This window comes from Cygnus olor, chromosome Z (genome assembly GCF_009769625.2).
Source record: "Cygnus olor isolate bCygOlo1 chromosome Z, bCygOlo1.pri.v2, whole genome shotgun sequence".
Lineage (NCBI taxonomy): Eukaryota > Metazoa > Chordata > Aves > Anseriformes > Anatidae > Cygnus > Cygnus olor.
In genome coordinates, this window is record NC_049198.1 from 3,385,491 (window position 1) to 3,411,396 (window position 25,906).

The 25,906-nt window shown below is 40.6% G+C and overlaps 2 protein-coding genes and 1 long non-coding RNA gene across 13 annotated transcripts in view; 2 read left to right on the top strand and 1 right to left on the bottom strand.

Annotated features, from left to right (window-relative positions):
- Positions 1-25,906, bottom strand: part of KATNAL2 (katanin catalytic subunit A1 like 2) — a 30,891-nt gene that overhangs the window by 4,721 nt on the left and 264 nt on the right. Inside the window, exons 1-15 of one of the 11 annotated variants that reach the window (XM_040540600.1) lie at positions 24,118-24,570; positions 23,859-23,990; positions 17,624-17,694; positions 17,063-17,229; positions 14,946-14,988; positions 14,418-14,541; positions 13,615-13,716; positions 12,998-13,096; positions 12,160-12,237; positions 9,565-9,663; positions 8,988-9,051; positions 8,010-8,128; positions 5,635-5,726; positions 3,628-3,738; positions 308-454 (exon numbers count right to left, since the gene is read on the bottom strand). In XM_040540600.1, the coding sequence (XP_040396534.1) occupies positions 308-454; positions 3,628-3,738; positions 5,635-5,726; positions 8,010-8,128; positions 8,988-9,051; positions 9,565-9,663; positions 12,160-12,237; positions 12,998-13,096; positions 13,615-13,716; positions 14,418-14,541; positions 14,946-14,988; positions 17,063-17,229; positions 17,624-17,634 (1,256 nt within the window). In that variant the 5' untranslated portion in view covers positions 17,635-17,694; positions 23,859-23,990; positions 24,118-24,570. Of the gene's footprint in view, positions 1-307; positions 455-3,627; positions 3,739-5,634; positions 5,727-8,009; positions 8,129-8,987; positions 9,052-9,564; positions 9,664-12,159; positions 12,238-12,997; positions 13,097-13,614; positions 13,717-14,417; positions 14,542-14,945; positions 14,989-17,062; positions 17,230-17,623; positions 17,768-17,822; positions 20,644-21,805; positions 21,903-23,858; positions 23,991-24,117; positions 24,571-25,906 lie in introns of those variants that run through there. The other 10 variants (XM_040540599.1, XM_040540598.1, XM_040540601.1 and 7 more) reach the window with 10 other exon arrangements.
- Positions 11,047-23,939, top strand: LOC121061569. Its single transcript, XR_005815165.1, has 3 exons — positions 11,047-11,528; positions 12,638-12,727; positions 23,166-23,939. It is a non-coding gene; the product is annotated as an uncharacterized LOC121061569 (long non-coding RNA).
- PIAS2 (protein inhibitor of activated STAT 2) overlaps positions 25,154-25,906 on the top strand; it is a 37,870-nt gene continuing 37,117 nt past the window's right edge. The window contains exon 1 of the mRNA XM_040540592.1: positions 25,154-25,172. The gene's annotated coding sequence lies outside the window, so the exon portion shown is untranslated. The remainder of the gene's footprint in view (positions 25,173-25,906) is intronic.

A 25,906-nucleotide genomic window follows, 5' to 3' on the forward strand; every position in this document is an offset into this window, starting at 1 on the left:
ATCTCTACAGGACCTACGGAAGAGGGTGACTTTTGGGATCTCTCCCAGGTTGACATCACAAGGCATCATGCCTCATTATCACTGCCACATTTCATGGAGGTAAACAAGGCAAACAGCTCTTTTTGTTTCCAGAAGGAGGAATATTAGTAAATGCATGAGGCAGAAATTAAGAGACCTCATACCTCCAGAGGTGAAGCCAGAAACAGCAACAAGAGCTCACTGATAATTAATCCCTGCCTACTGGGATCATCACTGCAGTGCAGAAGAGGAAAAGGCACCAAGAGCAGCAAGCTTCTCATCAGCCCACCTCCTGTCCTCCCATGCAGGCGGCCTGAGCAGAGCCACTACAGGCTGATGGCTTGTTCTAAGTCCATGGCTTCTCCTGGGGCTTCCCCACACTGCGCTCAGCTCTCCTTCCTCGCTGTCCTCCACCGTACACACCGGGCATGCACTGCTGGGAGTGAAGGGAAGGGCTGGCTGTGGGGTAATCCCAGATGTGATTTTGGGTTTGCAGCCCACATCCCCTTACCCGACCTTGGCTGTGTGCTGAGGGATCTACCACAATCCAGCTCTGGTGGAAGGGAAGAGTCTATCAGCTGCCACCAAAGCTTCACCAACCCTGAGGGTGGGGAGGGAAAAGCAAGCAGCACCGCAATGGAAGTTAAATACACTAATACATTAGGAAACATTCACTGCGTGGTTAAGGACCACTTTATTTCTTCATTAACAAGGCCTTTATGCTACGTAATTATGTCGACTTGTTTCAACAAGGAATTTGTCAATAAGAAGTGCCCGGCTGATGAGCAGGGGGAAGCAAGGCTGGGCAGCAAGCACTGCCTGAAGAGGAAGATCAATAGCTGCAGTGCAGCTTAGGACAGCATAAAGAGCTTTGTTTAGGCTTCTTTTCATTCATCTAAAAGCAGCTTGGTAGTTCTTTTGTTTTTGTTTTTTATGATCAATAAATATCCAAGTTAAACAAATCTCTTGAAATCCAGCTTAATACCAAATGTTTGCAAAAACACAGGGCTCTGCTGTGCGGCCGCAAGGTCTGGATTGTAAAAGGAGGTATTTTGAAACCTTTGTTACAAAATAGCCCTATGCAGCTCAAGTCTAGGGTCCCACAGTGAGACTGATGGTAGCCAAGCACACGAAAATAATCCATAAACACACAGGTGAGATCTTTAAGGGGGGCTTAAACCCCACCAACCTCTCTGGAAACAAACACTCCCAAACTCCTCAAGTGAGTCAGCCTCAGTGATGATATAAGATGCTCCTGGACTTCACCAGATTTTCATCTTCCTAAAATACCTAAGTATATCCTCATCTGCATTTTAAAGCATCAGCATTTTAAAGCATCTCCACTCTAGGCACAGTTCTGCCAGACGTTCATAGGTTGAATTAACTTTGGAGAGGGAAAAAATCCCACCTGCCCACCAGCAAGGCTGAAGAAGTCTTAACAAGAAAATCTAAGCTCACAGGTATCAAACCTTCAGCAGTGGGAGCTGGCTTCTCACAACAGGCCAGCTCCCACCCTTGTATCAACACAGATTACCATCCTTCTGTGGCAGTAGTTCCTCCAAAATAGAAATCTTGTCATTTTGGATCTACCTTAGAAAAACTGTGCCATTTTCTTGATGTTTCGAGGGAGCAATTTTGCAGAAATTAGCACTTCAGAGTTGCAAAATGATCCAAACCCAAATGTGTAAAACATTCAAATCTCTAGCCTGTAACTTCTGCTCAGCTTTCCAGAAAGAGTTTCAGTTGCATAAGACAGATGCATGGTAACAAGACACAAAGGAATCTTTTTTTCTGCAGAGGTGTACAGAGAGAGAGCAGCCCCATGCTTGCATTAACACATCTCCAAGATCCCTAGATCCAGCATCTTCAGGCCAGTTGTGCTCTTTGAACTCTTCCTCTGAGGGTTTCAATACCCACTTATACCAGAATACTGGTATTCAATACCCGGTTTTTCTTTTCAAATCAGTGGATCTTGTAAATACTTCTGATTCTTTTTAATACTGCCATGTTGCAGCATCACTCATAAGGCCACTCAGAAGTTAATTTAAGCAAGAGACCACTGAAAGGTGCAATGCATTGCTCAGAGTTTCTCCTTCTAGAAGGGTAACGATGGTACAGTAACAAACATTTATAACGTATTACTAATGAACCACAAAGAGATGAATGGGTTATTAATGTATTAATATCCTTTCAATCTTAACTGTTCACACACACAGTAGCTATTTTTTTCCAGCAACTTCTCATACAACTGTAATATAATTAAGTCCTAGTCTGCTCAATGCCTTTCCTTGTGCGTCACAAAGAAGAAGTGTGGCTGTACATTACACACAAAAAAATATACACTGAGGCTTTTAAAAAAGTGCTCAAAAGCAAGCATCTGTGGATACACACACAGAGTCATTTGAACATGGACACTTCCTATGGTCAGCAACAGCCTTCTGATCACAGCCCAGTGCCCCCAGCCAGTTTTGGATGGCCCTGTTCTGTGGCTGTCACACTTCAAGAACAGGAAGGAGCATGGACAAAAGAACCCTTCATATACCTATCATCTTTTTGCAGATGTCTGCCTCCAAGATTGTCCCCCACCAAACATAATTTCCACAATTTACTTCACTGCAGTTCCCCTCTCTGCTTTCAATGTACCAATTTCTCTGTAGAAAAAGGTGCTCTTCCACTGAAGATTTCATGGATCTGAAGCCCAGGGACAGGGGGAATTTCAGGGCCAGCAGAAATCCACAGAATAGTTCCAGACCTCCGAAAGCTAACTTCAAAAACAAGCTCATCATCAATTTGTTTCAATTCCCTGTACAGGTGTTGGCTCCTACTCTGAAAAAAAGGTTAATGAGCTACAAATCAGACTGTTAAAAACAGCTGTGCTTGCCCAACAGCCATTACTTTCCCCATGTACTACATGGTTTACAACCATTTGAGAAGGTTTGTATGAAAGCAAGAGAAATACTACACCAGTTCAGATGAGTGATCCAGCCAGATCAACATTCTGGCTGCCAGTGGCCATGGGAGAAGCCATCCAAGGAGAGAACAGAGCTGGCCATTTTCTGCTGCCTGTTGTCATCCTCTCGTCCTCTCCTCTCTGTCTTGTTCTCAGTACCTGTTCTGCCCATTTTGAGAGCCAACATGATGAAATATTCTAATTCTAATTTCCAACCATTTATTCTTCTGTTCCAAATGATGTTAAAAGAACCAAAGAATTTTGTCCCTCAACTTTTAAAAGTCCCATTTGATACCAATAAAATCCAACCTTCCTATTTACGGAGTATCCTTCTAAGCCCTAGATGTTTTAAGCACCTTACAGCTCCAGGCTGAAACCCTTCTTAGCTTAAACATAGTAAATAACTTGCCTCTATAGTCAAATACTCCATTTTAAATATTAGCAGCTGGTAGCACCAGCATATGTTGACTTTATTACGGATTATTCTCATGTGGCACAAATAGCAAGAATTGTAGAGTTTAAAAGTAAAAGCTCCAAATTAATCTTTAAATGCTTTAACCAAATATCAAGGCTTTCTCTGCAAAAGTCTAAATAAAATCTTTATCTGTGCTTAGAAGCTCATGCAAATGTATTCAAAATGTACTCTCTGGATCTCTTACCATGGCAGATTGGAAGCTGCTAAAACAAATACAAGATCATCAGATCGGGCCAAGCCATCCATCTGCACCAGTAATTCTGTTTTCATCCGTCGACTTCCTTCATGTTCACCACTACCAAGATTCAGAGAAACATTATTTGCTCAGTGCATTAAAGTAATCATCTTTATTTATACAGTGTCATTCACAGCAACTGAGCCCTTGTCACCATTTTGCCCCAATTCAAAGCATGATTAAGCTCCATTAGCTAACATCTAAGCATTAAAATCAAGCTTTCTAATGATTACTTAAATGGACTCTTTTCAGTGCATTAAAGTGAGGAGAGTTCACCATTACTGAATCCAAAGAAAGTATTTAATTTTTTTTGTTTATACTAATCTCCAAATAAAACTGATGTTTACTGGAAAACAACTAAGGCTTTGATTGATTGACCTGTGTAGGAGAATTTTTATAACATAATAGTTGCCATTAAACAACTAACACACCTACCTATTCACGGGAACTACTGGAATTTTTCTGAGAGTGAATTTTAAGTGGCCACAAGAAGATACACATACTGCTGAATTCAATAGTTTGCAAAATGTTGTACCAAAAGTAAACAGAAAAGTTTGCAGTATTGAAACAAATTGAAAAATAGGGCAGAGACCACACACAAAGGAGCCTTCTTCAAGGAGAGAAGGGGAACTTAAGCAAAGTGCTAAGAATACTGGCCCTTCTCCAGGTAACCAATTTTGAAGGAAACCAGTTTGAACTCTTGGTCCCAGATGTGGAGTTCTTGGTAACCCGTGGACCAAATCCAGAGAAAACATCAGGGCCTTAGATGGTAAGAATTATAATTCAGGTTTAATGGCTTGTTTCTACAAAGGCATCCACACATCGGTGTGATGTCAATATTTAATAAGGATATGTAAAAATAACTATATAGTCTCAGATAAAAACCCTTACTGAAATACATAATCCAGTGATGTTAATGAGAGCTTTTAAAAAAGTATGAAGGCAAGACTTGGCCCATAATTTATAGCTATCAACTGACAATTACTACAAGTTGTGTATTTATGATATGGCATATTCTACTTATGCATCTTTGTAAGTATATAGTTTATAGTATATAACATACATATAGCCACACTGTAATGGGCTCCTAATGGGTATAATATTTTTGTATTTCTCCTGCTTCTCCTCCGTGTTCAACCCTTTCAGCTTTTTTTAAAATAAAACTGTGTACTCCATGGATGACGATAATAACAACCCCCATTCCTGCAACTCTAAGTCCTGACAATACCATCAAAATTTGTACCATTAATGAAAATACTATTCCACTGTGTACACTGCATCTTACCCTGCTCTGCCTCAGCCTGTCCAAAGTGTCACAAAAACAGCTGCTTTTCATTTGCCTCTAACAAGCCACATGTTTCTTCCCCCAGCTGTCTTTACTTCCACTTCAAATACCTTATTTGAAAATACAACAGCACTGGTTATGCATTTGTGCTCTTCTCTCCTGCTCACAGTCTTCCTGGACCCATTATTTCCATAGTCACGTGCTAAACTTCTCAGAACCTGCCTTTCACACTACTCTACTGATCTCATCTACTGTGAATGAAACAATGACCACATCTCTCTTTCTAAATCCCCACAGCATATGCAACATTTTCATGGAACAGTATTTTCAGAGCTGATAGGCATTCTGAAAATAATACACTAAAAGGCTGCTAAAGCTGACAACGTAACAGAAGAAAAATAACTTACTATTAACTCATGAAAATTACCATTATCACTCAAAATAACTATACTGTCAATAAAATCTAAAAGACAAGTCTTTCAGGGGCCCAATCATGCTCCTATTAAAGTTTACAGAGTAGTCTCATGCCTTACTTTAGCTAAGATTTGTTTCTAGAAGGTATATTGTATGATTAAACTTTGGTCAGCACCTGAAACACACTATTGAAAAGATGCATTGCAAAGGGGGACATATGTTCTCCTAACACCATAGGAAGTGATCTCATCATTTACCCAGAAACAGTGCCTCTTTGACTCATAACTGACTCCAGCTCATCCAAGAAAATTGTGGAAGGAGCATGGTACCGGGCAAGCTCAAATAGCACCTGTTTAAAGAGAAGAATAAAAGCGACAGAAAAGATTAACAAGAAAACTAACAGGACAAGGCATTAAGAGCACTGCAGATAAATAATGGTACCCATACTCCAAACTTCTAGGGCAAAAAGGAGTATGTTCTAGGGCAAAAGATCTGGGTAGGCTGAGGGTCCCTGAACCCTCTCAAATTCTGAAAGGCTTGTAAAGGAGATATAAAGAACACAGGCATGTAATCCTGTCTTTATATGTAAATCTTTGTATAAATCCTATCAGAGTACCCTGAGAATAATGGGATAGAAGAAAATTATCCAGCAGAGGATTCTGGGAAGTCCTAAATTGTTAGCAGAGATTAAACATCCTGTCCTCTATTGGTGGTCCATTTGTAGTTTTTTAAATAAGGATTTGAGGAAAATAATAAATCAACTGCACCATAATGAAAAAAAAATGGACTGCTTCTCTTGGTAAGAATTAAGAAGTTCTTTTGTTTTTCCTGGAGAAAACAAACAGCTTGAACAATCAGGGCTAGATTACAAAATGGAATATTAAGCTGACACACAAAACCTGGGTCTGCCATTTTGAAACAAACAAAAAAAAAAAAGGTTTCATCTATTTTTCTGGAAAGAGGGAGAGACTTACATTAACAATAAGAATATATAGTCATTTCTTCTTCAGTGAAGCATTCTTGCAATTTTTAAATAAGTATCACTAACAATATATAGTAATCCAGCACTTCTTAATCTGAACATTTAAAAACAAAACTTAAAAAGATATATATTATTTTCTGCACTTTGGATCACAAGTAGTGTATGATCACCATTGTGACTCATACTGTTTAAGGAAGCAAAAGTTTGCAATTAAGTCAAACACTGGATCATATAATAATTTTGCCATGTGAGTAGCTTTTCCAAGATGGTTGCTGAAACAAAAATTGGATGCTATGATATCAGTTTTGTTTGTATATCTTCTTCCACTGCTGTTGTGCAAAAGGTGCTAACAGTTTGCAATCTATAATTTTATTATGAATCTAAACTATAAAATCACATCAATATAGCTGAGAAATGAGGAAAACAGAATGAGCTGATATTCCTCTGCATGAGTGCGAAACTGACATATACTTCACACAACTTCAGAAGACCATGCACCAGCCTCGTGTCATTTTAGGATATAAATTCACATGGTAGTTTTCTTAGAGCTGTCCTGATCCACGATCTAATTTTATTTCTGTATTCTGCCAAAGAACCAACTAAGGGTGAAATACCACAGATTCAATATAATTGCAAGTGTTGTAGCATGTTCACAAAAACCTTTTCGATGGTGTTGTTTCAGAAACCAGATCCCTTCTCTTGACGGGATGGAAACTTTTAGGAAGATACTGACACAGATGTCAAGAGGATCAATAACACACAAGGTGAATGTCAGAAGAAAAACATGCCATTTTAAAGGAAAAAAGGACACAAGAAGAATAATTATGTTGCAGATATTACCTATATTTCAAGGGAGATTTTGAAGCATTAACAATGCTTGTAATGGCAGTTGCCAAGTGCAATCCATCATGACTACTCATTTTCCAGAGCTCTGTATCTATCTGAAGAGGACCCTAAGAGGTGAGAGTAAAGGAATACTAAATGTTTGTGGATTTTTTTACACCAAAATGGTTGACATTACAGAAAGAGTTGATGGGTACCTCAGAGTACAGAAGCTACACCTAAATTTCTGAACTTTTCTATATCACAGCTGAACCATGCATGCTAGTTGCCAGCCTATATGTGAAAATACGTTTACCCATTTGCCATCGAACTACCTTCATTAAAGCAATATTATGTCTGTGTTTGACTGTGACAATGGAGTTCTTTGCCAATTCTGTGCCTCGCAGGATGAGAGCAGTAGGAAATTTGGTAACCTAAATAGCAGGTATATTTTGTAGGGAGCCTAGGAGCCAGCCAACTCTCACACAAAGGCTGTGAAGCACTCTGAAGGGGTCACTAAACAAACACTAGTTTAGTTAGGAATACAGCTTGCTTGTTGCTTATTTAATGAGTCAAAAATCTTTGCTGGCTTTGGGATACATACTTCATATTGAATTACATAACTAAAATTCCACAGCAAGAATCCATTTTAAGACTTCTGCAGAAGTGATGTTATTCCCATTTTAAAAAGTAGATACAGAGACATATTTTGTCCAAGACAGGAAAGATGATAAGTATCAGAAGAATACTAGTTTTCCAGTTCTGTTTTAAACTCCAGTTCTTTAAGTGGGAACCTGATTTTTGTATAATGAATAAGATAATTCTTACCCGGACAAGTTTTTCTGAATCACCCCTCCATTTGCTGACAATGGTGGATGCTGATATGTTGAAAAAGGTTGTATTGCATTCTGTGGCAACAGCCTTAGCAAGCAATGTTTTTCCAGTACCTACAAACAACAGTGTTGAAGAAATTCACTCTAAAGAAATACAATGCAAATGTTTGAATAATTCCCCTCATCTTCCTATTAGTCAGATAAAGTACTAAAGTAGGAAAAGTCCTTCTAGGATTGCCTGGAGAAATTCAGGTATTACAGCACTGCAAATATGTTCTCCATATTCTTTCTATGGCAAGTGCATCTAAGCATTCACTAGAACAAATGGAGTTTACTGGAATGACAACTTTTGCAATTAACTCACACAGTACTTGTGCCCTCTGTCTCCTCCCAGACACACTCATGTGGTGGCAGTGCTTCCTCCCTTGTGTCAAAGTGGAGCAGAAGGAGCAGTGAGGCTGTGCTGAGTGGAAAACACCCAGCTAGCACAGAAGAGGGCAAAGCTTCCACCCCATTTCCGAAATGATCATCAAATGCAGAAGAGAGAAGGCAAGGACATTTTCTTCAGGGAGATGAATCCATGGCAGATTTATTTGTATTTTGCAAGATCAGGTCAAGTCAAACTTGATTAATATCATCCAAGCTGAGTAGCAACATCAATTCCCATTTCTCCTAAAGGGTAGCGTAAGTACTGTGTTGTTTTTTTTTTGAAGATTCAAGTGTAGAAATAATCAAGGGTTGTAAGAAAGGCAAATAGAGAGGTTTGAGTAAAAGAGGCTGATATGATCATCCACATTACCTTCTTTCATTTCAAATTACAGAACATGTTCTTAATTATTAATTATTATGTGATACATTAACACTTTTGATCTAATTAGCATTAATGATTTATGCACAGTACAAAACCAGAAGTAGTGACATAGGATAAACAGTAGTATATCCTACGTGGATAGGCTATAAAGACACTCCATACCTGGTGGTCCATACAGCAATAAACCCTTCCAAGGAGACAGAATGCCTGTAAATAGCTGTGGGTACTGTGGAAACCAAAAAGTAATTCAGGGATTATAAACGTAACAACATGGAAGGAATTCTAACCCTTACCCCCACTGCTCCTAACACATGCAGGCAATCTAAGAAATTGGAAGATGGGAAAAAAAAAACAAAGCAACATATGATAAATATGATATGAGTACTGACAATAATACTGTATTAACTGTATTTGAAATTGTTTTAAACGAATTCTTCAAACGCAATTGGCTTTATATTCTCTTCTGTAAGTCATTTTACATTGAATTAGTAACGGCCAAACCCAATATATTTTACATTGCCAAGGGTTGAAAATAATAGAACCCCAAACTTAAATTTTTTTCATTTTGGCATTCTCCTATGGGAGAATGGGTATTCCCTTTCTAAATGAAACAGGAACAGTTCAAACAGAAACTGCCTACAAAAGCACAAATAGTGAGAAAACTTGACCACCACTGTAATTACAAGGAAGATGTTAATGAGCTCAACGATGGTTTTCTCTGATTTATTTAGTATCTTACCCTTATAGGATAAACAACTGCTTCCTTGACTAGCCTTTTAGCTGCATCCAGTCCAATAATATCATCCCACTTCACATTTGGATTATGGAGGTAGATGTCCTGCAACATATATCACATCCTGTTAGCAAAACTTAACAACTTCTTCACTAGAATAACCACCTTTGGCAAAGTAAAAGCATCGACTCAGTTATAAAACAATTGTGCTGTTAAGTGATGCAAACTTATCATTTCACCCCATGTACTAGTCAGCTCACAAGAGGAAAGCACAGACAGCAATCATTTTCACAGAAGTGCTACAATATGCCTTGCTTCCCCTGAAACTCCTAGTTTCCCTAAAAGCATATACACTGCGAAATGAGGTGCGGTTGAGGGAACGAGGGTTTATAGAAAACCTAGAGAAAAAGAGACTCAGGAGAGACGTTATCGCTCTCTACAACTACCTCAAAGGAGGTTGTAGCAGGGTGGGGGTCAATCTCTTCTCCCAAGCAGCAAGATGAGAGGAAATGGCCTCAAGTTGCACCAGGGTAGGTTTAGATCGGATATTAGGAAGAACTTCTTTACCGAAAGGGTTGTGAGGCATTGGAACGGGCTCCCCAGGGAAGTAGTTGAGTCACCATCCCTGGAGGTATTCTAAAGACACACAGATGTGGTGCTTAGGGGCATGGTTTACTGGGAGACTTGGCAGTGCTAGGTTAACGGTTGGACTTGATGGATCTTAGGCGTCTTTCCCAACCTACATGATTCTATCTATATGCTGAGCAGATCTGTCTCTCAGATCTGTTTTCTATTAGCTGGCTTTAGTAACCAACCAACATATGAAGAGCTACTGTAATGTGAAGATGTGAAGATTACCTGTTTTTTGAAATGTTTATTCTGTAGCAATAAATTGCGCAGTTTAAAATCAGATGCTATGTGAAAATACTTTTGTTTCTTTTAAACTTGTTGCTCAGTAACTTCACGGCTGCACTTATCACTGTCATAAATAATACTGAAAAAATGCTCTCTATGTACTCCACACTACGCAAGAAAAGGTACAAGAAGCTTCGTAGCAGGAGGAAAATTCCCCCCTAAGCATCTATCAAAATACAGTCGGTAATTAGTCCATGCCCCGAAGCACTCGCTAATTTAATTGCATTTAATTCATCAAACTATCCAAATCTTCTATGAATCTTTCCATTTCCTTTAGTAATATTTTGTGGCTTTGTGTTCCAGAGACTAATTGTTCTGCAGAAAAATATCATATCCTCAATACAAATACTTGGGGTAAATTCTGCTCTCTGATAAAAATAGGCAGTCTCCAGAGACTGAAGAAAAATTATGTGCTTATATCCAAGGGGAAAATTTGATTTAATACAATTAGAAAAATTATTTATATAGAGTAGATTACACTTTCCCTTTCTATTAACAGCAAATTAAGATGAATCAGATTTATGATACTAAGTAGAGGCTTCCATAACTGTTTCCAAATTAAATTAGATTGTGTTGTGAAATAGATACCACATGCTATTTATTTTTATTGATTTACACAGTGTTGATTACTATAGCGACTAGGAACATACCAACACAATTTAAAAACACATCATAATGAAGTCCAAAGCAACCCTATTTCTTGTTGCTAAAATAGCAACGAACTACCAAATCCTGTGATACTGTGAAGCCTTTTGGACAAGTGCCTAGTAGGGTTTGGGAGACAATGCAAGCAAAGCATTTGTCTGCTTTGTTGCTAGACCAGTTGATCCCCAGTAGCCCAAGGCCTGTTTGCCGGACCACACTTCAACCCATGACTGAAATAAAACGGTGCTGACAACATTGGGATTCCCTCCAGGTGTCAAACTGCCCATACCAGAAGAATCCCCAGGATACAGAATCTCCTAGGCTACAGAATATTACTGATGCTTCCCATACAGCTGCTGGGAAAAGGGAAGGGCACTGTCAGCAGAGCCTACAATAACAGCACATCCCAGGTGAGCCAAGCAAGAAAAGATGATGAAGAGTGTAGATTATGCAGGCAGTGTAAAGAAAGGCACAGGACTAGTATGTTAAAAAATGTGGGAATATCAGCATCTGATAATCTTGGTACACGGTATCTAGTAGATACACTAAGAATCAGGATATTGCTGTAATACTGGCAGATCATCCACACTGAATACAGCCCAATGCCTTGAATGGAAATGGCACCTGCAGAGTGGAATAACAGTTTTCCCACCATTCAATCACAGAAAGGTAACACATTATATAATAGATAGTACTAGATCATATAGTTAAATCAGTGTTGCATTGCACATCTTTTTTTTTACCAATAAGAACAAAGGTAAAAGCTAGGACAGTCCCATAGTTACAGTATGATTAGATGTTACATGTAATCCCTATTAGAAAGATCTTAATTACTTCCTTCTATTGTGTATAAGAAAAAAAAAACATTGTTTCACATATAAACAAAAGAATGATTTTCAAATAGTCACGTGGTAAAAAAAAAAAAGGCCTGCACCTTCGAGAATAAGCACCGTCAGCATTAACAAAGAGAAACAAACAGCATTCTCAGATGACAAAGATAACCAAGATCTCTATATAAACGAAACAGAAATCTGATCTTACTTTGCTTACAACTGTTGCGAGTTCTCTCATCTCACCAGTCATGCCAATAAAAGCACTAAGGGGTTTTAATAATCGCTCCTTAAAAAGACAAACATAAGTTCTTGTCAGACTTCAATTATTATAAATAGAAGAACGGTAAAATAATTTTTAAAAAGCTCATACATCATATCAACTTTCAAAGTTGTAAAATATGGATAAAGATTTTGAAGCAAGCCACATTTGTAGTAACTCATTTTTTCATCTGACAGAATCTAATCCAGAATTAACATTAAAATGAGCAGCTCTCTTACTGCATACATAGTCCTAAACATGCCCTACACGTATTAAGAGGAATGAAAAATATAAATGTGTGTCATCACATAGCCACATAGTCTGTTCTGAAAGTTTCTTCAAATGTAGCAATTACCAGGCAGAGTTGGATGCACTGGTTAAAGCTCATATCAAGGAGTGATTACTTTACTGAAAATTTCTATTCCAGCCATCTAAACTGTGTTCCTGTCTCAGCTGAGGTGAATGTTAAATAGCATACTGAATTCAAAGGAATGAGAATTTCACCCCCAAAAGCACAGTGGGTTTCTGCAAATTTGTTTGTGAATCATACGGCACAATGTGTATTTGTTGCCTTGTTTTGTGTTCAAAGAGTAAACAACTGTCAACAAATTAGACCATTATCAACTACGACTGTCCACTCAACAAAGACATATACCACTCAAAAATCTAAGCCCTTTTTTAGCACTTCAGAAACAAGACAGTATCATTACAGTATTTTATTTTGTTCCTGGTGATATAAATCTGATGATAATGCACATTGGATGAAAATACGAAGAGAAACACTTACCGATGGATCTGGATCCCAATTAAGACTGTTCAAAGCTATTCCATTTGATGATACTTTGATAGCATCTTGAACGGTCCCACGGAAGTCAATTATTTGGTCCTTAGGAAGAAGATAATGGTGTGATAGGCTTTTACCAAGATGGTAACTCTACTGTTAAAAACGCACTGGGCCAAAATTTTGCTTAACATTACAGCAATTAGTTTCCTTGTTGCACATACAGACATAAATATGGCATAAAGCTGACCACAGAATCTGTGGTAGCAATGGGAAATGAATGTACATCTCCTCAGTCAGTGTAACAATTTAACTGCAGAACTTCTCATCATTGTACTCACTAATTTCAAATTTATCTTCAATTTAAGTATTATTGCTGGGTTTTACAAACAGAAATAACGTTTCTTCTTGTCTAACTTTGAAATACTATTTAACATAAACTGAGCCTCCTGTGCAAAAATCTACTGCCCAAATCATAAAATTGACCCTTCAGCTAATTATACAGCAAAACTGTATATAAAAATATACCGAAAAAGCTCACATTGGATACTTCTGAAAAGCTTTTATGTGCTTTTCCTATATGCACATTTCTGTCATAAATCACATATTAGGTTTCTACCAACCCTTCTTGGGTGAGGACCTTCTCCTGCTCCTCCAGATTTGTTGATTGCTGAGATGCTTAAGCCAAAGTCAGATTGCTCTGGAGTAACTGCACTGTCATTATTCTAAAGAAAAATGAATTTTAAACAGATGTGTTGCCAGGTAGATGAGTTGCAGATAACACCCTACTATTATAGGTATTTTATATATATATGCAGAAATACGGACAAGGACTTACGTAAGTCCTTATATATGTAAAAATTTTAAAAAGAGGCTGTCCCTCACCCAGTTCCTCAAAAGCTGTAGCAGGCCAGTACTTGCCACCTGCTGTTCCTGCTCTCTCCTATGTAAGGGATGGTAATAACCAGTTTTTGCAGCCATCTTACTAAAACAAGACTCACAAAACTAAAATTTACAGAGCTAAATGACTCCCACAATCTCAAACACCTTATGTACTGTGACGATGCTTAAAACTGACACAAGACTTTCTACTTGGTCGGTTTGTTTTGCTTTCTGATGCTAAAGGATGAATCCTTAAATCTACAAAAAAAAAAAATCTATGGAAAGATTCCTGCTTATTTCAGTATAGGTTAGATTATATGACTTCTTTTCCTCTAATTCTGGCTTGTGACTTGCTCCCCACCTGATAGCTAGAAAGCATCTTCTCCTGAAGTCGTGCATCTATAATGCTTAAATTATGTAAACAGTAAAACCCATAACTTGTGCAAACACAAATTGTGTAACATCCTCTCATTGACTATAGCTGCTCAAAATAAAATCACATTGATTTCAACTGTAATGCTGCCAAGATAAAACACATTTGAACCTGTTTGGGGCTCTCTTTGGTGGATGATTTAAGTTCTGTCGTCCTTCCAAGTGAAGTTTTTGATGATGGTCGTTGCATTGTCTGATGTTTCGTCCTTGGAAGATTCTGAGAAGAGCTTGTTGCCCTAGAATGCAAGTTATATCTTCAAAGGCTTTCATAACCTTTTTTTTTTCTTCAAAATACCAAAGATTAAAAGGCACAGTTTTCAAACAAAGCAATTTGGGGCTAACTTTGCTCCCACTCAGGTTAAGGCATCAGTTTCAATGACACAAAAGTTCAAAGCTCACACCTTTCAAAAACTCCACCCCACCTTATCCCACACTGCAGAAACTTTGCAGATTGTCTGCATCTCCAGTTGGGAAGTAAATATTTTTCTCTAAAAGATAAAGAAAAATCCACCACACAGTATCAGGGGACTCTAGGCTAGTTTAGTATCCCTACATTATCACAACATTATTATAACTACGCTGCATATTGCTCTTATAGGAAACTTTTCTGCCCAGAAAAAGCCCCATGCATTTCGCTTACCTTCTGTTTTTTCCTGCAGTTCTCAGCTGTTGTTTGTTTTCTGCTGTAGCAAAATTAATATTAAAACAGAAAATAATTAAGGATTATTATTAAAAAAAGGACAACTTGCTTCCCCCCCCTCCCCCCGAAATATTTTTGAGCATATTTTAATGACCTTGGAAATAGCAACGCGTAAACAAGAACAGCATGATTCTAAGCACTACAAGCTTGCAAAAATGTTTCAAAAACAAACAGATTGAAGAGAGCAGTTTGGATCCAGGCTTGTTAAATTTTTAGGTCCATTCAATTTTTGATTTCTTTCATCATATTTTTAAACCAAAACTCTGCGTTGGTGCAGCCTCACCTTGAGTGCTGTGTGGTTTTGGACTCCACAACAGGAGAAGGACATAAAAATGCTAGCAAGTGTCTAAAGGAGAGCTACAAAGATGGTGAAGGGTCTGGAGAGGAAGATGTGTGAGGAACATTTGATGTCCCTTGGTTTGTTCAGCCCAGAGCAGAGGAGGCTGAGGGGAGGCCTCATGGCGGCCTGCAGCTCCCTCACGAGGGGAGCGGAGGGGCAGGCGCTGAGCTCTGCTCTCTGGGGACAGCGACAGGACCCGAGGGAATGGCATGGAGCTGGGACAGGGGAGGGTCAGGCTGGGTGTTGGGAAAGGTTCTGCACCCAGAGGTGGTCGGGCACTGGGACAGGCACCCCAGGGACGTGGGCACAGCCCCGAGCCTGCTGGAGTTCAAGAAAAGTTTGGACACTACTCTCAGACATAGGGTTTGGTTTTGGGTTGGTTTTAAGGCAGGTCAGGTGACAAATGACCAGGCAGCAGCTTCTCAAGTGAGATGTGCAGGAGGGAGGCTGCTCCTGTTTCAGGGACACAGGCAGATGCATCTCTGCCAGCCTGGTGGCAATTCTGGGCTAGTGTAATGGAAGAGTACCATGTCTGGGTAGCTTTACTAACCAAAAATGGGTACTGAGGGCTTGTAAAATGTCTAAGAGATTTATTGGCTTTGGGGAATTGTTCGCTTGGATCTATGTTCATGGATCCAGCCTTGGCTACCACTCAGTTTGATGTAATAAATGCTTTGTAATACATTTTCCTTCTTGATTCATAACAAATCCCTTTGGTTTTGTCCTGCAGGGCTGCTCCTCTTTGTATTAACACCAGTCAATAAGTTCTAGCTGTAAATCTCTCCCTCATGCAGATAGTTTGCTTCCAGCTAGTACTGATCTTCTATATCACCCTTAATGTCATGACGACTACTAGCTTTACTGCCTTTCAAAATCATTTTACCTATCCAGGTAATTTTATTATGATTGTATAACGTTCCATTTACCTGGGATTTCAAAGTTGCTCGCAGTCATATGCAACAATGAAAACTGCTTGAAGATGTTCCTAGACCATCACCCCTCCCCTGATGGTTACATTTTTCTTACAAGAAATATAGGAAGAGATGCTGGTGTTTTCTGCACCCTCCATGCTCTTCATAACTGACTCTTATGCAGTTGTTCTTATGACTTCTGTAAGTTACATTTTGTGCTCAAGTACAAAATCTCATAGTCATAACAGAACGCTCATGTTCTGCTCTGCCTTATTCTGCATCCTTCATTTATATCTCAGACTTTTAAGTCCTTTGGAGAAAATATACTAAAGGTAATGTGACAAATGTGTAGGTTTATAAACATATGCAAAATAAATGGTTAATGAGATTAGTGGTAATAGACTTTAAAGCACTAGCTTGGAGGAGCTAAGATGTAATATTTAAGTGGTTTATTTTACTTTAAAAGTTAAATCCAGAATACAATGAAGTTACTATTCTCTTCCCATCAGAAGAAAGACAGAATATATCCATGTCATTTTGCAGTTCCATGGCGTTTTCCAATATTGAATTTGTTTTTAAAAAAATGAAAAATACGTTCATCTTGTCCCTCTATATAAAGAGGGAATGGGAGAGCAGAAAGGATGAAAGCCCCATCTCTTAATTCTTATGTCCTAGGAATATAGATCTATGAGAGAGTTCAAACATTGAACATGGACATACATGAGAAGTGTTGGGAGTACATCAGGCAAATATACTTTTTAGGCTTAGAAAAAACAAAAGCTTTCTTTAGGAACACAGCCACATACCGGTGTCCAGGACCTTCTTGGTAATTTTAGGATATTTTTGAAATTTTACAAAGTAATAGCTTTCGTATTCCATCAAAATTGTCTCAAGATCAATGTTGTCACAAACTTCAAAGCCACGTAAGCCTAATGTTGTCTCTTGTTCCAAAGCATTTGCAGCATCAACGTATCTGGTAATTCCAAAAAAAGGAAAGAACAAAAACTTGAGTTATCGCCATACTGTGATTTTTGAGAGAAAAAGCAAGCAATGGCACTAGTAAGTATATAGTAGTTTTAAGTTGTCCACATCTCTTTTTATTATAAAAGCCATAAACTGTATTTAAAAATCCTTTCAGCAAAGGATTATCTAACATATTTGGAAGTGATATAGTACGCTTTTGTTCCAGGAACTGAAACAAATTAGCACAGCAAGCTGTCAAGTTATTTAATAACAGTTTAGCTCTTTCTCATATGGAAGCAAAGGGCCTTGCTGTCCATTCACCCAACAGAGGACAAAAGTACATGTTACGGGAGGTCAGACACACAGAAACACAAATGCAGGGCGCTATTATTTAAATTACTTACCCTCCCTCCATTAAGTAATGCAAAATTAGAATGAGGAGATTTTTTCGACGAGCTTCTGTTCGCAGCTCATCCTGTGAATTAAGACAGAACTCTAGATCAAATGTAATATTCTCTTTATTGCTGTAAACAGCATCTAAATGTAGCCTGTGGAAACAAACAAATTAAGACAACAGCATGTAAGAACTGTAAAACAACTCACTGTTAATAAACAGAAGTAAAGTGGTTTTGAATGCAATTTTTCTTACACATTATCAGGGCTAGTGGATGGGTAGAAACCTTTTCCTAGAGAAAAGAAAATTATCTTGAGGTTGAAAAATAACTTCCTGGCCTTGCTGTGACTATGGATCTCCAACAGGTTCAGACGATTGTGAATTTCAGGGTAGGGCTCTTGCAGACCTCGTGCACAGCATCTCCAAGAGCTGTGCAAGCAAACCACATGCACCACTGTGGCTGCATCCCTCCTGTGCAATTAGAAACCCATTTTCTGAGCACTCGAAGTGATTGAGAACAGGCCAGGGATCTGCACAACTACACTACATTATGCAGACCTGCTGCACACTGTTGACACTTCCCATCTTGTGGGCCTTGATCCACAAACACAAAGGAAATGCACTTGAAGAATTAATAGTTTTGGATGATATCAAACTTGCCCAATTTTAACACAGGAATGACCCATGTCAGGTCCTGACACAAAGAAATTTCAGGCCAATAGATTTCCTTACACAGCCTGGAGAGACCAAAGGCATTCACAAATGGTTCAGAGATAACAACAAGGCAGAGTAAGACATCTCTGCCATTTTTTCAGTGAAGCTACACCTGTGGGAGTATACAGTGCAATATTAAGTACAGCAAAAGGGGCACTGGAAACTAACCTAGCAAGACGCTGGAAAAAAGCTTTACCCAGATGAAAATTACCATATATGCTGGATGTCTCCAGATGTAAACTCTGGAATTTTAGGGTCATAATAGAAGTAGCTACAAGGAAAGCTCTACAAATCAGCGTATCGACTTTGCTCATTGTGATCTGAAGCTGGGATCACAAGAAAAGCAGGTAAGGCCAAACCCACATTTAGGTAAATAAATCACTTCCGGTCTCTTTGAGGATGCTGGCTTTCAGCATTACTCTTGAGGACCCAGCGTAAGCACAACAGACGGGCACTGACTTAGTGGATGGGGAAAGTGCGGCAGTTTTTATGTTGCTTTCACAGCACGTACATACTGCTGACCATGTTGTGCACGTTGCCTGCACAGACACCCACCCCCAGCTTCTACCACACCCAAACAGTGGCTGCCTCCATCCCAGAGAAGCCCAGCCCAAGCATTAGGGCTCTGCAGGCCACCAGCCCACAAAGCTTCACCTTCTTCACGCTGCAAGGCAAAGCCCCAGCTTTGGTAGCAATGACTTCTGCTGCACTCTGCCACACTGATTGAGGCTTTGTGCTTTTAAAGCCCAAAAGATGCATAAAAGGAATATTTGCAGAACAAGGCAATTATGCTATCCTTCTCAGTCTCTTGGAATGAAGCACCACTACAGCCAACTGCAGATATTGGAGAAACCTTTATTCCTCCAAGCCAGGGTGCTTTTGGGTGGTGCAATGCACTGCAAAACCAACCTACCTCTTCAGCGTGCCCTTCCTTGCTCAGGCTAGACCTATCTGCTCCCCCTGCACTGCCCATAGCTGCAGGTATCATACAGCATTCTGCTGCTCATTTGCACGTTTAAGATAGCACATTCAGCTAATGCTTTATTTTGAAACTAATGCCTACCAGTGTGTTTGCCAACCTGTAAAAAGTACCGGGCAGAGGAGGCAAAAGGTCAGCCAGTATAGCAGCTATTTTCTGGGGTGTTTGCTTCAGACGTGGGGCCATCTAGTGACACAACAAGGAAAGGGCTGCGGTTTGCTTTTAACAACGTTTCCTGCCATTTCCAAATACGTTGGAAATGTATTTGTATTTCACGTATTATTAATTGGATTGGTAAAATCTTCATTCTGGTTTTGTAGCCAAATGAATCAAACTGGCTGGGAAACGGGGAAGAAACCATACACCACTTCTCACTTTTTCTACTTTTTCTTTTCTTGATAAAGTTACACAGCCACTCTGTTCCCCTGTCCATAATGAAACTACAATACCATTTGCCTTTCACTGGTGGTACAAAGACGATTTTTGCAAACCATTTCAGGCAGGAAGAGTGCTCTGCAAAAGCCCAGTGGATCAACAACTTCTGAATGAAGTTGATCCATTCCAGAGAGGTGCCGCAAACAGAAATGAACCAATTCTGGGAATATAGAGAAGACAAAACTCTGGCACCCTGCAGTGAAAGGATCTTTCTTTTTTTCTGAACCGCTGGTATTTGGGAAACAGATTATGAACTGTGGGCTTTTTACTACTTCTGGATGATCTGAATCTTCTGAAACAGGGTTTGAGGGGCAAGAAGGAAGGTGGAGTCATCACTTACTGAGAATCCCACCTGCTCATTCCTCTAAATGCAACTGCTCCTGCTGTTTATGCGAAGAAAAATTAGCTGTTGCATTTGCCCACATATCAAAGGGTGAGATCGCAGCAGCCTTTGAGTATTTATGACATGGTATGAAAACACAGTGGTTGCCACAGATGACAAACACATCAAGTGTTCTATGTTTGAGTATTTACAGTAATGCTGAGAGAGGAATTGCATCTGTCTGGTGAACTGTCGAGCTCACGATCAATGCTTGAAAACAGTCTGTATTCTTGTCTGTCTTCTGCTGTTAGTTCCATCAGGTTACTTCTGCCGTCTCTAGAGATATTTTAAATCCTAGTTTAGACAGTGAAGGACGGCAGCTCAAATACTCTTCTAGGCAGAGACTTGCCTTGAGATGTATAGGAGAGCATCCTGTCCACGTACTCACAACCCACTCCAATCTCACCATAATAATGTTCTTCTTGGGTTGGCCAAGCAGAAGCAAAAGCAAACCTTTATACCTAATAAGAGTCCCATCTAAAAATCAGAAGATAGTTTAGACTGGGAGGTTAATTCTATGCTTATCTTTTGTTAATAAGAATGCAAATAGCAATGGCTAATTTTAGGAAGTTAGCCATCTGTCCAAACAAAGTTAACTAAGCATTACATCAGTTGATTAACTGACAGAGACTTGCATTAGATTGGATCGAAAAACAGAACACAAACATCAAAATCTCTGGTCCCAGTCCTGTGAACAAAGAGAAATGAAAGACCTTTCCATGCACACCTCTTACCAAATCAGAAATCTTACCAGTTGGTTGCAAACAGACCACTGCTTCCTTCACCAATCCCATCAAGCCACCTCTCCCAGCCATTTGCTACCACGTCCTCTTTCCAACAGGCACACAAACCTCCACGTGCCAGTGTCACCAGCAACTGCACACATGACCAGCTCTCTGCCCATGCCCATCCCCCTTCTGAAACCCAGTTTAGCCCCTAGAGACCGGCCCTCACTCCAAATATATCCACAAAACCTGCCTGACAGTGCAGACAGACAATAACACTGCCAGGACTTCAGCTGCGTGTAGAGAGGCAATGGTAAATCTTATACTGCGTGAAAAAAATCAGAGTACTTACGAGTACAAAGTTACTTAAAATTCAGTTTAGCTTTATAGTGATTTAGCCTTCCTGTTTAATTAGTATTTGGAACTGCACGTTGTTTATAGCCACTGGTATTTCAATAGATGTTTAAGTGTTTAAAGTTTAATAAGCTCCTATTCTTAAAAGAACAAAAAATGTATGTAATTAAATTTTCAATTACTACAGGGGATTTTTGGGTCCATGCAATTAATAAAAGCTTAAGGCACTTAAGCGTGATCTTGTTTTAAAAACTAAACAGTTGAGCACTTAACTAATTATCTCCAACACTTATAGTGTATTTTATTTATTTCTAGCTTAACAAAAGAGTGGTACGTACTCCTTTCTTTGCAGCCATTTAAAATTAAACTCTATTAGAGTCATGCATCTTTAACTGCAATTGTTTGTTTAGTTATTTAGTTACATACCTTTTACTAAAATGCATTTACGTTGTAAATCAACCTAGTCTCTGGTGCAATCCCATCAAATTAATGGAGCTACTAAAAGATTAATTTAACCCCACAATGTTTTCATCAGTATCTGACCCTGTATTTCTGCATGAATATGTATGATTGTGTGAAGAATAAAGTTGGAGAGTAACTCACGGTCGAGAAGCTCGGAAGTTACAACCCTACTTCTGTAACGTTTCGCCCTTGGACATCCAGCTGGGGCCACAACTCACTAAGATGACTTCAGAGGGGTCTGTGATCAGGGATTCATCAAAGAGGCAAGCAGTTAGTTCTGTAATTGCATCAGGGAAGATCTTATCATGATACGCACACGGTGTCCCTCCGCTCCTGGGCCTCTGTGACCCCTGGCAAGTGCAAGCTGACCCCCTGAGCCAGGGGGGCGAGCATAGCTGAGGCATCACGGACTCCACCACTCCCTACCCTCAGTTTTCCCTCTCCCCTAACCCTTTGCATGTTATATCTGAAGCCTTGCCAGCCTTTTTAGAAGGCTGGTGCTCAATTATCGTTTGGCGTCCTGACAATATTTTTTGAAACACGAGCAGAGAAGGGAAATGGTGAGTTTTAAACAATGTGTAAGTTGGCTGCCATTGAATAGAATTTCCCAGCACAAAGAAAAGATGCTTCTTTAGGCTGTTCTCTCTTCCAAATTATACAAGGCTGCTGCAAACAATTGAGTTGGCGAAGTTTCTCAACAGGGATTAGAAATAGCTTTCATAATTAAAAACATACAGCAAGCTCAAAACAGAAGTTATAGCTGTCCTAGTAATAACAATAAGATGCATTTGAGAGGTATTACAATTAAAATCTAAAGATGTTAAAATTTGAGTCTGGTGCACTGAAAATCTTCTGATTCCTCCCCTTTTGCAGTAGTTACATGCTGTCATTCACGAATTCATGCTCCAGTGTTAAGGGCTTTCCACAAATGCCACTCACGGAGCACTATTACCTCCCTCCTCTACGAAAACCACTGCTGAAGTCAGGTTTTACATTGCCAAGACCTCACTAATTTGAAGGAAAATGTATTTATGAAAAATACATTAAAACGAATGGCATTTGGTATGGTGAGTTATTAAACAATACAAATTCAAAATGCTGAGTTTACAAATTAATTAATAAGCATTAACTCTCCTACTTATTTGTAGGAATTTGCTAAGTTACACTACAGTTTGCAATAATATTGCTTTTTGAGAGTGATTTACAGGACTAACATAGAAAATACGCGGCAATGAAAACCAGTGAGATGCCTCGCAAAACAAATTTCTGGGATTTTACAACTACACTGAGTTGCTGTGAGTAGCCATGGAATCATTCAGCATAAACAAATCATCATTACAGAACTTCTCTGGTGAAACCTCAGGCCTCTGTGAAATGAATAGTCAGTCCATCCTTCTTCCATTTGGGGCCTCAGATCAGCATTCCTGCTTTTTTCCCGGCAAACCAGTATCCCTCTCCCTTCCCAGCCATGCATGTTGCTCCTTTTCTCTCCTAACTCCAGAGCCAAGCATTTACCAGTACAGACACAGAGACATACGACAAGCAAGAAGCACAACTCTGGCGAAGCCGAAGTGCTGCTTCCCCGTGTCTGCACCTCTGACACGTTCCTCGCCACCACCACCCTCCCACTTTGAGGGGCAGCATCTCAGGTACGGCTCTTGTTTCTAGTTGGAAGATGAAGCTCGAGGTGCAGGCTGCGTGTCCCTGCGAGGGACGTGCCTGTTCCTCTGCCTCTCTTTGACCCCAGCTGCTCAGTTTGGCTGGACCAGAAAATCCTGCTGCTAAAGGGTATGTCAGACTGACCTGAGAGAAAAGCAACAGACTGAGGCGAGGGAAAGGCTGCTTTGTATCAATGCAACAAATGAATCTGGCTCAAGCAAATAAGATATTTAACTAAGCAAATGTTCATACCCTTTACTCATTACCATTAAATAGCTGGGATTGGACTGAAATTATTCTACTGGACTCTGTTCATAATAGGAGTTTATTTCTTGAAACAGTTTTCCCAAAAATGGTACGAAACAATAATCTCCATTCTACAACACATATTAATGGGAAAAAACGCCCCATAGGTAGGTACAGGACTGGGGAACCAGAAATTCCAGACATTTAGTGATACAAATTAAAGATGTAGCTGCCTAATTTTTAGATACAGAACTGCAATACTGGAATTCAGAAACCAGAAATTATGTACCTATGGTCTATCCACAGAAAAATAAGTCAGGAACCTTAAAACAAGAATATGAAAATCCACTCCTCTTGGCACCTCCAGGTTGTTCATCAGTTACTGACGGGCTTAAAGAACGCAGGCTCCAAATTTCTGCCCCTGTACAGAATACAAACACCTCTATCCACTCTGCATACAAACTATGAAATCCAATCTTCCCAATCCATTCCGCCTTTTGGCAGAACAGAGAAATCAACGGAGAAATCAGCTTGTAAATCAAACCAACACAAACTCAGGGGTCCAGCTGAAGGGGAAGAATTCTTGAATTCCAGGTCCCGTTCATACAGACGTTTCTGCATTTAGTAGTAAAAATCAGCCCTGGCAGCAAGGCTCACCAAATCCCTGCTGGTGAGGTTGCAAACCATCTCCCTTTTCCCCTGCCTGCCCGGCCCAAGTCTTGCCATCCTTCTGCATGTTAACACCATTGCAGTACCCATCTCAGGGCACCTTCCTTGGTGGTTGGCATCCGGGCTCAGAGAGTGACATAGACACTCCCATTCCGAGGTAAATATATATACCATCTGCTAACCAAAGAGGTTGACATAACCTACACCTCAGTCCCCAAACTCCTCCCAGCAACCACCTTTTGTCAGATTCACGCACAGTGTCAGCAGAAATGGTGCACACACACAGGCTGCCAACACAACAAAGATGTGGACCTGTTAGAACGAGTCCAGAGGAGGGCTACAAAGATGGTCAGAGGGCTGGAGCACCTCTCGTAGGAAGAAAGGTGGAGAGAGCTGGGGATGTTCAGCCTGGAGAAGAGAAGGCTCTGCGGAGACCTTGCAATAGCCTTTCGATACTTAAAGAAGGCTTATAAAAAAGGGTGGAAAGGGACTCTACTTGGGTATATAACGATAGGACAAGGGGGAATGGTCTTGAAAAGAGAGGAGGTTTAGACTACTTTAGGAGGAAATTCTTCACTGTGAGTGTGGTGTGGTACTGACATATGTGATCCAGAGAGGTTGTGGATGCCCCATCCCTGGAGGTGTTCAAGGCCTGGTTGAATGAGGCCCTGAGCGACCTGATCTAGTGGGTGGAGTCCCTGCCTTTGGTGGTGGTGGTGGTGGGGGGGTTGGAATTAGATGATCTTTGAGGTCCCTTCCAACCCAATCCATTCTATAACCCGGATTTTGGGGGAAAAGTTTTTGGCACTCCCGCAGTGTAGACCTGCTGCTTATCAGTTGAATCTGGCCAGCAGGTGGAGACAAAAGATCAGGTTAAAAAATACAATAAAATGCTGCTGCTGTTGGGCTTCCTGGAGCCTCGACCCACCTGCAGGTGAAGACACAGCAGGGCAGCCAAGTTTTTTGCAAAAAGGGAGGGAGGGAGGGAGGAAGGCAGGGCAGCACTTCCTTTTCTACTAAAAAGGTGGGAGGAAGAGGGAGAAAGGCATGTGGGCTTGTTCCCTTCACAGTACCAGCTCCTGCCGCGGACAGGGGAAAAGAGAGCCTGCGGTGCTCTGAGGAAGGGCCAACACCAGGGACGTTCCCCTACCAACGGAGAGGAAACGAACAGGATAGACATGGGAAAACCCCCACCCCTACGGAGAGCCGGGCCCACCGCCGTTGCTGAGACCCCCACTGCACTAGGCGCGGTTCCTGCAGCTCTGCGACACACCCCCCCCCCGGCCTTATTAGAACCCCCCAGGCCCTATAAGGCTCCCCTCAGGTCCCATAAAGGCCCCATAAAGCCCCCCCCCCCCCCCGACACCTCCAGGCCCTGTAGAGACCCCCCGAGGCCCCCTTCATCTCCCGCCAGGCCCCATAAGGGCCTCCTCAGGCCCCCTTCATCCCCCCCTCAGATCCCCCCCAGACCCCATAAGGGCCCCCTTCAACTCCCCCAGACCCCATAAGGGCCCCCTCAGGCCCCACGGGCCTCCCCCCGGCCGCATAAGGACCCATTCTCCCTCCCTACGGCCGCCATGACGGCGGCGATCCCTCCCTCACCCCCAAGCGCCTGCGCGCCGCGCCCCCGCGCATGCGCAGAACCGCCCCTCACGTTCCCATAGCAAC